A 16413-nucleotide genomic window follows, 5' to 3' on the forward strand; every position below is an offset into this window, starting at 1 on the left:
GATATGTAAACATTATATCAAATTAATCAGCATGTTACTAGACATGTTACGGAAAGGTATATTCTCGACGCTGAGGTTGACAAATTAGACTTTAAATTTTGGGACGGTGTCAAAACATTGATTATGGATTTAAATAGGTAAAATTTAAATCAAATTGCTTTTGTGATATCATTGCTGGCTAAAACCTGGCATAAGACATAAAAGGTGTACGCGCGTAGGAGTGGGTGGTCTAGAAAAAGGGGGGGCTGGGGTTATACAAGTTCATTCAATTCTAGATTGATAATCATATATTATACATAGTAAGCAAGTTAAATTTTAGGATTTTTTTTCTTATGAAACGGTTGACGAATTTCCACAAATGTTTCAGGAATTTATGAAATACAAAATATCTGCATAAGGTGGTTTTAAGATATAAATGTAAGGGCTCGCCAAAGAATTCACACACGTGTGTACCCCGTGTCTCCGTTGACCCGCACTTCTACTGCATTAACATGAACGTCCCCCATTTTTTTGCAGTATTATTATAGTTCCTTAAAAGTATAGTGGAAATTATTAATATCTATTGCGTATATTTCTTATCGTATAAATGTTATTGATTATTCGTTCCATACGGAATTGCCTGCGAAAGGATCAATGCAGTTTTTAAATAAAATCTTATGTATACACAGGTAATATATTTGGTGTTGTGACACAGTTCCCACATTTAAAGTGTAATTTGTCAACCTCAGCGTCGTGAATATACCTTTTCGTAGCATGTCTACTAGAATGTAAAATGGAGAATGGAAAAGGGGAATGCGTCAAAGAGACAACAACCCTACCATAGAACAGACAACAGCAGAAGGTCACCAACAGGTCTTGTATAAGTTTAATAACTAAATAGAACCCATATACACGTAAAATAAATATAGATTATAACATGGCATTTTTCATATTAGACTCCTTATCAGCTTTAGGTCATGGTATCAGTTCGAGAGCCGACAGGCTCGAGGGATGATTTTGAACATGGGCTGATGAGGGGTCTGGTATGGAAAATTACATGTTATGGTCTTTTTATCATATATTTCAACAGTTGACATACAGACAAAAAAAATTTAAAACTTTGAAAAATGCTTTTGTTGTAATATTTGTTTTTCATTTTTAAAAATATATTTTGATGATTCTTAATATTTTTTTTTTATTCAACTTTGTTATGTTTTACATTCATATTTTGTAGAAATAAGGAGGTTAAAGATAAACCTGAAGTCGGAAAAGAGTCAGCCGCAAATTTTTGATGGTTTGGCTATGAATAATGGGAATATTGTTTTACTTACAAAAAACGCTAAAAGTTTCATTGAAATAAAGATCTTCGACAAATATTTATCTTTTATCACAACCATATCCAAATATTGCGATCTTAAATTCATTATTCCTATAAAAGAATCTGGCTTCGCTGTTCACAAATCGAATCAGTTGAAAATAGTATATAATTGTCGTTCTGATGACAAAAGAAATAAGAGTATGGACATTTTACCAGATATCCAAGCTGTCACAAATTTAGACTATAATTTGTTATTATACAAATACCCAAATGTAATATTACAGGATTTAGATGGGCAGAAACTGAAATACATACAGGTGGATGTTAGTAAATGTAGTTTTCTACGTGCAACAAAAGAATATATTTATGTTGTTCACGGTGATATTAGGGGACTTAGTGTGTTTAACTTTAAAGGCGTTAATGTTAATAAATTAGCACTGCCCGAAGTTGTGTGCTCCTGTACAATTGCCAAAGATGGCGGTTTGTATGCAGTTTGTTCAAGTAACCATGTTCTTCACATTGCTCCAGGTGGTTCCAATTATACGTATATAACATCTAATTTCGAAAGTATGGAATCTATAAACGTCATCAATTTCAACAAGAAAACTGGCAAACTGTTAATTTGCTACAGCGAGTGTTGTATAACTGTTTATTCAATTGGTACTAGTCGAACCTAGACGAACAATACACGCCAAGGCAAGAGAGAGCCATATCTCCTGCAAGTTAAAGACACCCTTGTAGATTTCGAAAAAGAGCAGGCTAAAGCTGCTTCAAGGCATCACTCGCACCCGCAAAGTGGAAAGGGATTAATATAAGTTGCAAACTTGTTTCCCAATCCACTATAATTAAATATGTTTAAACTAAGGCCATAGAAAATCATGATATTATCTTTACGGGGTTTAAATAATAACATATACAGTATATTTTTCATTTGTGTTTCCATGACTGCATGCTATTGTTACTTTTTATACTTTTATAACAGAAACAGAATTTATTGGCCAATTGAGACTTGTTATATGTTTTGTGATGATCCCTTATTAAAGTTCGCAATTCTGAACTTTCAAATTTTAATTTCTAATTGTAAACATTAATTGAACATGTCTAATAACACTGTAATAAGATATTTGTATATTGTTTTGAATCGGTACTAACATGGATTTTTTTATCAATAAACTAAAACAGTTACTATTTATTTTTCAATATTTTATAACCATTATTGTCATATACATGTAGCTATGAATATCTTCTGTACTACATATTGCCGTAGCAACTTATATATTGTCATTGCAGATTAATACATCATGCTGCTTTTTATATTATGAAACTTTAGCACTTACTCCTTATATATCAATAGATTACATTGTAGCAGATACTTGTAATAGATAGATTATCTGAAACTTGTGACAATCTATTGGTATTTTTTCTCTGTTTTCAGCTATTCCCTATTGACATATATAATCATAGATAGAATTGGTTTTGTGATGGCCATGGTATTTTGTGAGCAAAAATAAACTCAATATATATTGAAACTGTAAAAAGCTTTTGTTGCTCACAAGTATTTATGTACATTATTTTTAGTCATCTGTCAAGACTAGAATATTTTTATTTTTTCTCTCTATTTTTTTGGCACAATACCCCTGTCTTGGAAATCAAATCTTATGAATCGTTTAACAAAAAAGAAAATCTGAGTGAATTACCTGCAAAAAGAGCAAGATCAAATGCATAGACATAAACGAGAAATCATAGTATAAAATGAAATGAAAAAGGGATAAAATGAGAAAAATATTGATTAAAATTATTAAAAAAATCAATGCAGATGGACCAAGATCAGTAAAAAATTAATTCATTAGGGACTTCTCGTTTTAAATTTTCCTTGAAGTTAGGTATTTGTTTTTTGTGATATTACTTTTAAAATATTAGGATAAAAATTGTGAACCTTAGATACGCATTTCGTCTAGAAAAAGGCTTATCAGTGACGCTCGAATAAAAAGTCAAAACTGTATAAACAGTTGTTTACAAAATGTCTTAAACGTAATCATAGATGATCATAGATTGGACTATATGATTTGTTTATGTTCGCATAGACAGAAAAAGAATGTAAATGCTGTTCATCTTTTAACTTTTGCAGCACAGTTATTTGTAAATATTGTGTAAAGACGTAACCTAATGGTTTGGCATTTCCTTTAACATATTTAAGATATGCATTCAAAAATAACGTTACTTTATTGCTTGATAGATTTGATAGATTGGTGGTAGGAAATTAGCATTATGTACACGTCTGCTTGTGATATGTCGATCATGTTTGTACTCTACTTTTGGTGAACTATGAGTGAAATGTAAATCATATTACTTTTTCGTTATTTATGAATTATAAACTACTATTTATGTTTACGATACTGAAAGGTAAAATCATTGAAATACTGAACTCAAAGGAAAATTAAAACGAAAAGTCCCTTATCAAATGGGAAAATCAAAATATAAAACACATCAAACGAATGGGCAAAGACTATGTTTTCCGGACTTGGTACAGACATTTTCTTATGTAAATTGTATGATACATATAATATTCTTCTTGACCTGGCTTATGAGGTCACTGCTAATTTTTTGGACGTCTTAGTCCTTGAGGGAACCCAAGTGTCAAGATGCTTTCCCAAGTTTCCATGACCGATTTACGGTTGTTCAAAACTTACATTCATTTGCGCCACAATCGGTTTGCAATATATATGTTTTTGCGCATTTGGCAAATTTATTTGAATTTTACCTTAATGATAAAAAATAACTTTAAAAGATTGACTACCTATCTCCTTTATCAGTGAAATCAAATATCCTCCAAATCGGTACATAGGCTTTAGTATATATCTAATCAATAACAACAAGATTTGGATTCTTTTGAATTCATTTCGATTGTGTGGTTGAACTCGAAGCAGGTTTATTGAAAACCTATCACTTGACGACACACATGAAACATTTCGTGTTCTTAATTTTTTTTTTCAATTTTCTTTAACATAAAGTGCTCAAAGTCGGTCTATCTAGTTTTTACTGATTTGTTTTATGTTTCTGCTATTATTGACTTATCCAAATAAGTACATAACACATCCACAAATAAAGATCACAGTATAATAGACACCGTCTGTTTAAATACTATTCACCTAATTATATAGCAAATCACAGATGTAACTTTGATTTCAGTCTAAGCTATATATTAGTGTAACATAAAAAGAAAACAAGAATGTGTCCCAAGTTCACGAATGCCCCAGCCGCACTATCATTTAGTGTGTTTAGTGGACCGTGAAAATGGGATAAAATCTCTAATTTGGCATTAAATTAGAAAGATCATATCAAAGGGAACATGTTTACTAACTTTCAAGTTTATTGGACTTCGACTTCATCAAAAACTACCTCGACCAAAAACATTATCCTGGAGTGGGATAGACGGACGAACAAACTAACGATCGAACGCACAGACCAGAAAACATAATGCCCATAAATGGGGCATAACAATTATTTTACCCAATCTCGTTCTCTGGTCTATTCCAATTCAAAGGTGGTTTACGTCTCCGATGACACTACCAACAGTTTAAAAATATAATTTATTGATCACTTTAACAGTTGTACTAGAACTTACATCATATAGTGAACACATATAATTAAATACGTTTTCTCCGGTTCTACCTAACTAAAAGGTAGTTTGTGTCTCTGTTGACACTACTTATAATGTTTAAGATATGCAATTTATTGATCACTTTAACAGATGCACTAGAAGTTACATCATATATAGGTTAAGGTTATCAAAAACATTTCACAAACACTAAGTTTTGTGGTTTTTTAACTAGGTAAAGTTTAGAAGGAATATTCATTGTTATGTTGATTTAAAATCTATATTCAAAATGAAGTTCGATGATATATTGTCTGAAATTGGAGATTTTGGCACATACCAGAAAAGGAAATTTGTTTTGTTAACAGTAGCCTGGATGTTAACACCAGCTGTTACGGCTTTCTCTGTGTTTATTTTAGGAATTCCTGACCACAGGTAAGATAAACGCATTGGAGCATATAATATAAACAATATTATTTAGGGCAAATAATTTGAAATATAATAATAATTCTACTTGTGCATTATTAGTAACATAGTCATACCGTATATAGATATAAGAACATGGTATGAATGCAAATGGGACAACTATCTATCCATGTCAAAATTGGTAAAAGTAGTTCATTATAAGTCAAAGAACGGACTTCAAAACAGGGCATTGGATCACATCGAACAGAAAGCTATATAATAAATATGTGAAGAGCTCTCTCGCAGGCAAACAATCCATCATTGAAAAATATAAGGACATATACCACAAGCATGATATAGTAGATATAAATGACTCCGACATGACGAAGTGTTTACATGTCAACGGATAACCGAACTGCCTGATTTGTTTGACATCAAAAAAGGAAACCCCAATGTTATGACAGACAGCAACCAATAATTATCACTGAATTACATTCTCCTGACTCAAGCTAGACATATTAAGATGTGACGACGTTGAATAATTTGAAAGCAATGAACCCTCTCCATAACTTTGAACAATAATCTAACACCAACACGATATATTTTACATATTTGTTTTTCGTTCATTTTTTTGTATAAATAAGGCCGTTAGTTTTCTCGTTTGAATTGTTGATTTTATAGCTGACTATGCGGTATGGGCTTTGCTCATTGTTGAAGGCTGTACGGTGACCTATAGTTGTTAATGTCTGTGTCATTTTGGTCCTTTCTGAATAGTTGTCTCATTGGCAATCACACCACATCTTCTTTTTTATATTAAACAGAGGTAAAAGATACGTAGTAACAGTCTGAGAGTCCCGCTGTAAATGTAACCTTGTTTAAACCCACACTCATAAGTGACTAGAATATCAATTAATACACATCAAAAGGATTTATTGTGAAGACGTCTTGAATAGACTAAAAGTTTTAAAAAAGTATCTAGAAAACAAATGCACTACAGGCGGATAGAAATACTTCTTTATTATGTTCTGGTGAAATTAGAATAATATATCGTAATGATGAATTCTGATCGATTAACGACTTAGATCTATAGAAAACGAAAAGAAAAACATATGTCATCCAAAAGAGTTCAATAATTCCAGATGCAAAAAAAATGATTTGTAGTAAATTGAAATGTCGACCAATTATTCCGAACTTTTATTGTTGCATGGTCTGGAAATGCAATTAAAAGAAACATAGTTACGGTTTTATTTCTCACATGCAGATGCAGAATTCCAGGATTTGCAAATGATACGTACAATGTACAAGGAACATTACATCATAATATGATTCAGATGTACATACCTTTATCCAATGAAGACGACAAAAAGTACGACCAGTGCCATGTTTACCAAATTGACCAATCAAATACTGTGTTCGATGAAAATAACAGCCATTCAATCAATGCCAGTTTAGTGAAATGTTCGTCGTGGGTATACAGTAACGATGTCTTTGATTACACTTTTGTTGTAAAAGTAAGATCCAGTGTATTTTTATTTCTAATTGTAATCTACCTTCAGTATACGCAATAAGTCCACAAGGGCCTAACGGCTTAAATTGTGATTACGCTGAACCCGCCTTTCTTTGGATAATCAGCTTTTTCTGTTTTTGTCTCCTAGCTGAAGACAAACTATGTAAAACAAATAGTCACTAACTGTCTGGTGCTCGGTGATTAAAATGCAAATGATAATATCTTTAAAATGATGCGAGTAATCTTGATTTCAGAAATATCATTAAATTATCGAATGTTTGTTTTGCCTATAGACCAATCAAACTCTGCGTTGGATGACTATAGCAGCCAACCAATCAATGCCAGTCTAACAAAATGTTCGTCGTGGGTCTACAGTAACGATGTGCTTGATTACACCTTTGTTGTAAAAGTAAGATGATCTTTTTTGTTATCTTCCTACCTTATCATTCTGAAAAGATTTCAATAAACTCATAACGACTTGTCCTGTTATATTGCTGAACCCGTTAACCGTACATGTATAACCAGGTTGTTCTGCTTTAGTCGCATGGCTGTATACAAACCATGTTTAATTATTTACTAACTTCAGGTGCTCTTTTAAAACACACAGCCACACACAAAATGTGAGTAATATCGATTTTATTTGAAAATATACCGACGATTCGTTAAACACTCGTTACCCTGGTACATACCTTGCCCTACGACTAGTCGTGTAACGATAATGTTTGCTGCTCTGAAAATGGGAATTTAACTAAATATTTTACGGCTTAAATAAAGGCTACAGTAGTATACCGCTGTTCAAAAGTCATAAATCGAATGAGAAAAATCAAATCCGGGTTACAAGCAAAAACTGCTAGAAACATCAAGTATAAGAGGAAAACAACGAAACAACAAAAATACTAAAGTGCGACACAAAGAAAACAAGGACAATGCAACACACACAGAAACGAACTAAAAGATAACAATCGCAATTTTCCTGACTTAGTACAGGACATTTAAGAAAAAATGTTGGATTGATCCTGGTTTTGTGGCTAGCTAAACATCTCGCTTTAATGGCAACGTTAAATATAACACTTAGATAACAACATTACATGACAGGACTACAATACTAATAAATGGAAGAACATTCAGGACAATGAAATACACAAATTACCAATACAGTAGAACATAACGACTTCCTCATACATATTAAATTTACCAGGCTTATAATTTAATCCGCCAGACGCGCGTTTCGGCTACACAGAATCATCAGTGACGATCAGGTCAAAATACTAAATAAAGCCAAATAAAGATAAAGAGCATTGATGACCCAACAGAAGTATTATTGATGTAACGAAAGTTTATTATGCAAAACTGTTCCATACATTTGGTCTAATTGGTCATGTTCTATGGGTTTTACAGGAAAACTTGGTATGTGACAACAAATATAAAGTGTCAGTTTCAAAGACGGTCTTGTTTGCAGGAACTCTTGTTGGGTCATTCACGTTTGGACTGTTGTCGGATTTGTAAGCATATTAACTTGTTTAAATATTTAAATTTGAATGTATCTGGTTTTAATCTTTATTTCATTCAGTCTACGCTGATGAGGTTTAGTTTAGACATCTGTCATATTCTGTTTCGGGGTCATACAAGGCGTGTGTGGTATGGTATGATTTCATTTATTAAAGTCAATATTAACGAATTCTTTAAAATATTAACCGATGCACCTTTTGTTTTTACATGATTATTTTTCTGTATATCGATCAGATTGAGTCCTGTTTCGAATAGCACATCTATATAGAGTATATAATCTTACAAAACAGATAATGTATCTCACATGCATAAAACATACAAAGATTATTTACACTGATATATTTCGTCTTTTCGTAAAAATATTGATCATCAATGTGTTATTTGCAATGCACTAATAACGTAGCAAACACACTTTTTTGTACCACTGTAATAAATGATTAAATGTCTATATTTGTTTTTCCAATGCTCTACTATAGTGAGATATGTAATTTTAGAATTGGTAGACGAAAAACATTGTTGTTGGCTGTGTTGACACTGTTTGGTTCCTGTATGACTTTAGCATGGTCTGTAAATTATACAATGTTTATAATTGTAAGATTCTTTACCGGCGTCGGCGTCGTTGGAATGTATATAACAACTTTTGTTATAGGTACGTGATTGAATTTACTGACATTGTATATCCTACATATAGTATAACATTATTTTCTAATGTGAGTGAAAGAATACCCCGAAACCAATGACATTCTATAGTCTGGAAAAACAACCAATAAATCAAAATTACATGATTATATTCAAATAAGCACAGCAATCGCTTTTAAATAAACAACGAACAATAAAAAAAGAGAATACGTGGTATGATTGCCAATAAGACAACTCTCTACAAGAGACCAAATTGACTCGGCAATAATGAGTAAAGCCCTTACCGCATAATTACCTTTAAAAGGCCCCGAAATGACAATGTAAAACAATTTAAACGAGAAAACTAACGACCCGTTATTTATGTATGTCGCCAGAGAAAGTCGGTATAAAACATTTTTTGTTTATAAAATTAGTAATTAGATTTAAATAAATGTTGTAGGCATGGAGTGGACAGGACCTTCAAAGAGGACATTTGTTGGCATTTTCATAGCAACATTTACACCAGGAGGAGTTCTGCTTTACATTCTCGAGTCCTATTTTATAAGAACATGGAACTGGATTATAATTGCAACTGCGATACCTACTGGTCTATATTTGATTATATGGTGGTATGTTTATCAAACCAGAATATCAGATCCTTGTTAATGTCATCTGTTCCTTTTGGGGGAAAAAATGTTATGTACAGATTTATATGTAGATACGTTCATATTTTTTTTTAAGTTGATTTTGCAGATAGATCAAGGGATAACAAATCATATATAGGGGTTTCTTGTTGTAAAACAAAATAACTATAAAGAGATAAAGGCAACACGCTTAATTTTTGTTACAGAAAAAATGTACCATTTATGTTATTCCATCATTGGGTTGATGCCTCTGCTGGTGGATTGATATTTTCCAAGGGTATCACCAGCTCAGTAGCCGTTACTTCGGTATTAGCATGAAAATATTAATTTTGTGTTTTTAAAATTTACTGTTACAAAATGTTGGAAAGTTTTAAAATAAAAGAATTGATCTCCCTCATACAAAGCTCTGATTAAAAGAGAGACGAAAGATACCAGGGGGACAGTCAAACTCATAAATCGAAACTAAACTGACAACGCCATGGCTAAAAATGAAAAAAGAAAAACAGACAAACCATAGTACGTATGACACAATATAGAAACCCAAAGAATAAGCAACACGAACCCCACCAAAAACTAGGGGTGATCTCACCTGCTCCGTAAGGTTAAGCAGATCCTGCTCCACATGTGGCACTCGTCGTGTTGCTTATGTGATAACAAATCCGGTAAATAGTATAATTCGGTAGGTTACATTCATGAAATGGAAGGGGATTGTAGTTACGACGTAAGGGAACATATCCGATATCATTTGTGAAACGGTTAATCCATAACGGTCAACAAACTTGTGATGGCGTCCGTAAAATTTACGAAGGGATGATTTCAACTTCACCATTTAGAACTATTGGTTTAATAGCTTCCTTGTGAGCAGCAACCCTCTATCGAGAAAATCATGATAGGAAATGCATGCATTAGAATATCGTATCAATTGGATGATATATACCCCGTATGCATGTGCTGCTGGAATGTTGCTACTTAGAAATGGAAAGTTCACTACTGGAAAGCTGAAATCATCTCTTTTGTCCTAAAGTTTTGTTTTCAACCGACCTTCATTGTCAATTTCTAGATGTAAGTCAAGATATGAGGCCGACTTAACTGTATATGTAGTATCCTTTATCTCTAGTTCGATAGGATAGATGCGTTCAACATAGTCACCAAATTTTGAATTATTTAGTGAAAGAACATCATCTATATAGCCGAAAGTAGAGTTAAAGGATATTGCTAACTTTTTATCTTTCTTCCTCAGAAGTTCCTGTATGAAGTCAGCCTCATAATAATAAAGAAACGAGAAGAGGGGCACAATTTCTTCCCATTGGAATGCCGACAATCTGTCGAAAAACACCTCCTCCGAGCGTAACAAATATGTTGTCAATCACGAAATCTAGCATCTTGATAATGTCAGTTTGAGAGAACTTTTTGTTTGAATCAGAGTGATTCTTTACAAATTAGGGTATATCCCTCCCTAAGACAAGATACTTGTATCTACTTTGGCCATTCTTGTTTATGAAACAAAGCAAATGAATACCAACTCTTTCAAATTGTCTTTTAGTTTGGAATGTGGAATACTTGTGTAAAGTATAGAAAAGTCAAATTTTTTAATACTATTACAAGATGAAAGAGAGTTAGATTGTATGTACTCTAAAAGATCTTTGGAAATTTTAAGTATCCACAACTGATTCACGCCACCTCTAGAATAGGCAGTTTCACAATCACTTTGAAGCCCATCTTTGATTGCTGATAAAATAGATGTTTATAATTTAGAAAGAGGTTTCGTGGAAAACTTGGAAGACCCAGCAATATACCGTTGTTTGTAAGGACACTTATGTAGTTTAGGTATCCAATACAGTGATGAAAGATCCAGTTTTAGTTTATAGCCTTTCATCTTTAAATAAGCTTTAGATTTTCAAAATTTTGTCTTTTAACATCACTGAAGAGACATTGATTGGCGAAATGTGCATCTTATATCTATAAAAACTTTCGTCAGGTTTATTCCCGAATCTCCAAGATGGCTGTGCAGTAAGGGAAGGATGGCGGAGGCAAAAGCTTTACTTCAACATGCTGCAGTGGTAAATAAAACAACCTTTCCAGACAAAATGTTAGATGAATTGACACCTGATAATAAAGAATCAGGAAGAGTCTGGCTATTATTTTCAGACAAGACTCTAGCCTGCAGGACAGTAATCATCTTTTTTAACTGGTAGGTAAACATACTTGTATTATTAGCACACGATTAAATAGATTTATTATTGGTAAAATACCGGTTCAAATGTATCATTCGCTCGCCAAAAATGCTAACATTTTGACCCGTTGTTGATATTTTACGATAACACTGTGTAGAACAAATTTGTAGCATGCTTAGATGGCTCAGGTACAAATGTCATAATATCGGTCGATAAAACTGTTACTTGCGTATGCCTTATTAATCAGTTTATAAGAATAAGTATAAGGTAATGACAACTTTTGCTATTTCGTATATTGCCTGAATTTTTTTTTTGTCCTGATAGGATGGTAGTGTCTATGGTATTCTATGGATTGTCACTAAACACTGGAATCTTGTACGGAGATTATTATATCAATTTTATGCTGAGTGTACTCGTAGAATATCCAGGTCAATTTCTACCACTGTTGATGTTGGGAAGAATTGGTCGTAGAAGGAGTCATTTCATTTATATGGGTGTTGGTGGATTGGCTTGCCTAAGTACTATATTTACAGCAAACTACGCAGGAAAAGGTATACATTGGTTTGATGTCTCGAGGTGTATGATGGTCTTGATGGGGTCTTTCAATTGTAAATTCTTAAATATTAGTTTGCCATTTTTTTTAATTCTATTTTTTTTGGGGGCATATTAATCAATATTCTTTCTATCTTGGAACTATATTATTTCTTATCTTTATTTTGACCTATTTTTCTCTATCCTTTATTTGATGGTTTTTTATGCTGTAATTTTTTCTCATTATCTTCTATTCTGTAAACCGTATATTTTTTTTCTGGTCCATATGTTTCTACACTTCGATGATATCCATACGATATCGACATTTCTTTTTAACTGATTTTCTTCTGTTCGTAAGTTCCATGTTCATACAGATTTTTTGCAAGGGAGGCACTATGCAGCAGAAACAAACATGCAATGATGCAGATAGTCACACAACAAACAAAATGTAAAAATGAATTTGAAAGAGTTTGATCAGCACAAAAAGCATAACAGAAAACAAATCAAAGAGAAACAAAATCTCAAAGTTCCAATTTAAGAGTACCCGCAGTTAAAAACTTTTTCACGATCAAATTTCAAACAATAAGAAAACATGATATACCAAACATAATTATTACCAAATAAAGAGTATGTTACTGTTTTATAAATATTTCTATATTATTTGCTATTTTTCTGCCATTTTTTTGTTCCATGGTCTATTGCACTGGAAATTATCGTTCTATTGCGCCTGTGTGAGGTCTATTGCATTGACCTGTTATGACCTCTTATTCGGAAATCTGATTAGTTGAGAGGTATTCAGGTTGTCCAATGTAATTGGGTCTTTTAAACGTTCTAAGAATTTGTTAGAACTGACTCAGTATGTATTAGGTAATAAAAGAGTTATTGAATGTGTGACAGTGCAATAGATCAAAATGTATTTCCCTCTGTATGAAGATCAACTCATTGTTCTATTTCCCTCAACCGTTGGCTTCGAGCAATAGAACAATGAGCTGATCTTAATACAGAGGTATTATTAATCATTGCGTACACATCCAGTGGATTAAGTGTAAATATAGTGCTTGTATGCTTCTTTAAAGATCTTCAGCCATTAACTACGACACTAGCCTTGCTTGGAAAATTATTTTCGACAGCAGGATTTGCCACCATCTACATTATCTCAGCAGAAGTGTTCCCTACCGTGATCCGTAATGCTGGCATGGGATCAAGTTCCGTTTGGGCACGTGTTGGTGGAATGATTTCCCCATACATAGCAGATACTGTAAGTGTCTATTTTCTGCTGTGCATGGTCATATCTTTCACAATACTTTAAAATTTTAAACGAACGATTGAATTCTTAAAAAAAAAAAAATAAACAAACGATTGTATTCTTATAAGTACTTTTTAATGCTAAAACACTAAGGCTAAGCTGAGTTATGTTTCAGCGTTCTGTTTCTTGACATTTGTCATGAATTGCACGTATAAGCATGAACATTAAATTTTTTATTGAAATAAAATATTATTTTGGAATGCCTCGCGATTTTTGTATGCAAACAAATAAATATATTCACATGAAACATGCAAATGTAATGTAACTATGTAAAACAAATGGCTTAAAATATTGTGTACCAATTTTAATATGTTATGTGTGGTATTGTAGGCAGATTTAGTTGGTGGTACAACAGGGAAGGCTGTTCCGTTAGTTATTTTCGGGGGTGCATGTGTACTGGCTGCACTTTTAACACTTATATTACCTGAAACTTTAAATAGACAACTTCCGGAGACAATTGAAGACGGAAAGCAATTCTCAAGGTATATTAACAAATGTGTTTTGTTGATAACTTTGTGTGTTTCTATTTCGTATTTTACAATCACTTGCCAGTTATATAATAGCTTGAGTTCCTAACGAAATAATTTCACAAAATCAAAAGATTTATTCCTAAATTATTAAACTAATTGCCCCTTTGAATTTCCTTTTGAGAGATCAATCATTTTTCAATTTATAAATGTTTTTATATATTTCAGGAACATAGACAAGAAGAAACAGGCGGAATCGAAAGAACAGACTAGACTTTAATCGTCTGAGTAAATTCAAACTGAGGAAGCAAATGTCTAGTTCAACTTGAACTAATTGATATAAAGATTGTATAAGTTCATGTTTTTCAAATATGTTTTCGTCAAGAGGAATTTTAATTCCATTCCAACTGATAAACAAATCTTTAAACTCGTAATGTCAAAAAGGATGATCATTATCATATTTAATGTTGTTTAAAAGAGAGGGACGAAAGATACCAAAGGGACGGTCAAACTCATGAATCTAAAACAAACTGACAACGCCATGGCTAATAATGAAAAGGACAAACAAACAAGAGCACACACGACACAACATAGAAAACTAAAGAATAAACAACACGAACCCCACCAAAAATCTAGGGGTGATCTCAGGTGCTCCGGAAGGGTAAGCAGATCCTGTTCCACATGTGGCACCCGTCGTGTTGCTTATGTGATAACAAATCCGGTAAATGGTCTAATTCGGTAGGTCACATTCATGAAAGGGAAGGAGATTGTAGTTACGACGTAAGGAACATATCCGATATCAGTTGTGAAACGGTTATTCCATAACGGTAAACCAACTCGTGATGGCGTCCGTAAAATTTACGAATGGATGATTTCAACTTCACCATTTGGAACTCTTGGTTTAATAGCTTCCTTGTGAGCAGCAACCCTCTATCAAGAAACTCATGATAGGAAATGCAAGCACGGGAATATCGTATCAGTTGGGAGATATATACCCCGTATGCAGGTGCTGCTACTTAGAAATGGAAAGTTCTGTTTAATGTCCTTTGCGTGCTTCGATTTTTCACAAGGCAAATGAATATCTGTGGTCTTCTTTTTTTAATTTTCCACTTAAACGCCTGCCAAATTCAAAATCCATTTCTGATAATTCTACAAATTGTATGTCTTAACATGGAAGTAAAATGAAATTATTATACTACTTTCATGGTCTTATCAACCTTGTATTGAATAAAGTCTTCCGTATATATTATCATTCGTATGTTACGTGCTTCTTTTGCTTTGATCGCGTTGGGAACAAACCCATGCTCTAAATCCGATAAAATTTGTTTGCACATGCGTATATTGACTCCTTCAAAATAATGAATTTAATCAAATTATCATGCACTTAATATATTTTCTTAACTTTAAAACACTTCTTAACTCTTAGATGATGCACATGATGTTACTAATTCATTTGTTAAGACTGTTATGTGTTGTATTCAAAAATTGACATATTTCACCTAGATACGACAACCGTTTATGCTGGCTGTTAAAACTCCTTCCTCTGAAAAATCACAGTGCCATCAGTTTGCTTCTTTACAAACAAAAAGGGAGGTTCACGGAAGAGCCTACACAAACCACTTATACAGGCTGCAGCGGACCATAAAGATCTACAAAAAAATATCTGTTATAAAATGTATTGTTTTCCTTACAAAAATAAACTAGGCTATCACCGACTACACACACAAAACAAAGAGACTTCTAGGGTTCAACTATCAGTTATCAATAACAGACAAGTGTTTAAGAAATAATTGATGCAAGCTATACTTTATTGTAGTTTTAACATGGGTAGGCATTATATTCGTGATTATTTATGCCCCAAGCGATAGTGAGGGCTAAAATAACACGATATAATGCCTACCCATGTTCAAACTACAATTAAGTATAGCTTGCATCAATTATTTCGATTCTGAATAGGACAATTAAGGTAATTTCTATGTCCAATGAGTATAAGTTTAAAAGCGATTGTGTAGGATCTTCAATGAACCTCACTTTTTTGTTTGTAAAGAAGCAAACGGCTGGCACTGTGATTTTTCAGAGGGAGGAGTTTGAACAGCCAGCAAGAACGGTTGTCGTATCTAGGTCAAATATGTCAATTTCGGAATGCAACACATTACAGTCATAATAAAGAATTAGTAACATCATTTGCATCAATTAAGAGTTTGGAAGTGTTTTAAAGTTAAGGTAAATATATTAAGTGCATGATAATTTGATAAAATTCATTATTCTGAAAAATTTAATATACGGATGTGCAAACAAATTTTATTGGGTTAAGAGCATGGGTTTGTTCACAAAGCGAAAGAAGCACGTCATATTAGGAT

The 16413-nt window shown here is 32.9% G+C and overlaps 1 protein-coding gene across 1 annotated transcript; it reads left to right on the forward strand.

Annotated features, from left to right (window-relative positions):
• Window positions 1-5074: 5074 nt before the first annotated feature.
• On the forward strand, window positions 5075-14410 carry LOC139495697 (organic cation transporter protein-like). Its single transcript, XM_071284030.1, has 10 exons — window positions 5075-5327; window positions 6559-6808; window positions 8203-8306; window positions 8808-8962; window positions 9392-9560; window positions 11554-11766; window positions 12074-12300; window positions 13357-13538; window positions 13917-14068; window positions 14282-14410. The coding sequence occupies exons 1-10, from the start codon at window positions 5185-5187 to the stop codon at window positions 14331-14333; spliced, it is 1647 nt and encodes a 548-aa protein (XP_071140131.1). The 5' UTR covers window positions 5075-5184; the 3' UTR covers window positions 14334-14410.
• Window positions 14411-16413: the final 2003 nt, after the last annotated feature.

This window comes from Mytilus edulis, chromosome 11 (assembly GCF_963676685.1).
Source record: "Mytilus edulis chromosome 11, xbMytEdul2.2, whole genome shotgun sequence".
NCBI classification, from domain to species: Eukaryota; Metazoa; Mollusca; class Bivalvia; order Mytilida; family Mytilidae; genus Mytilus; species Mytilus edulis.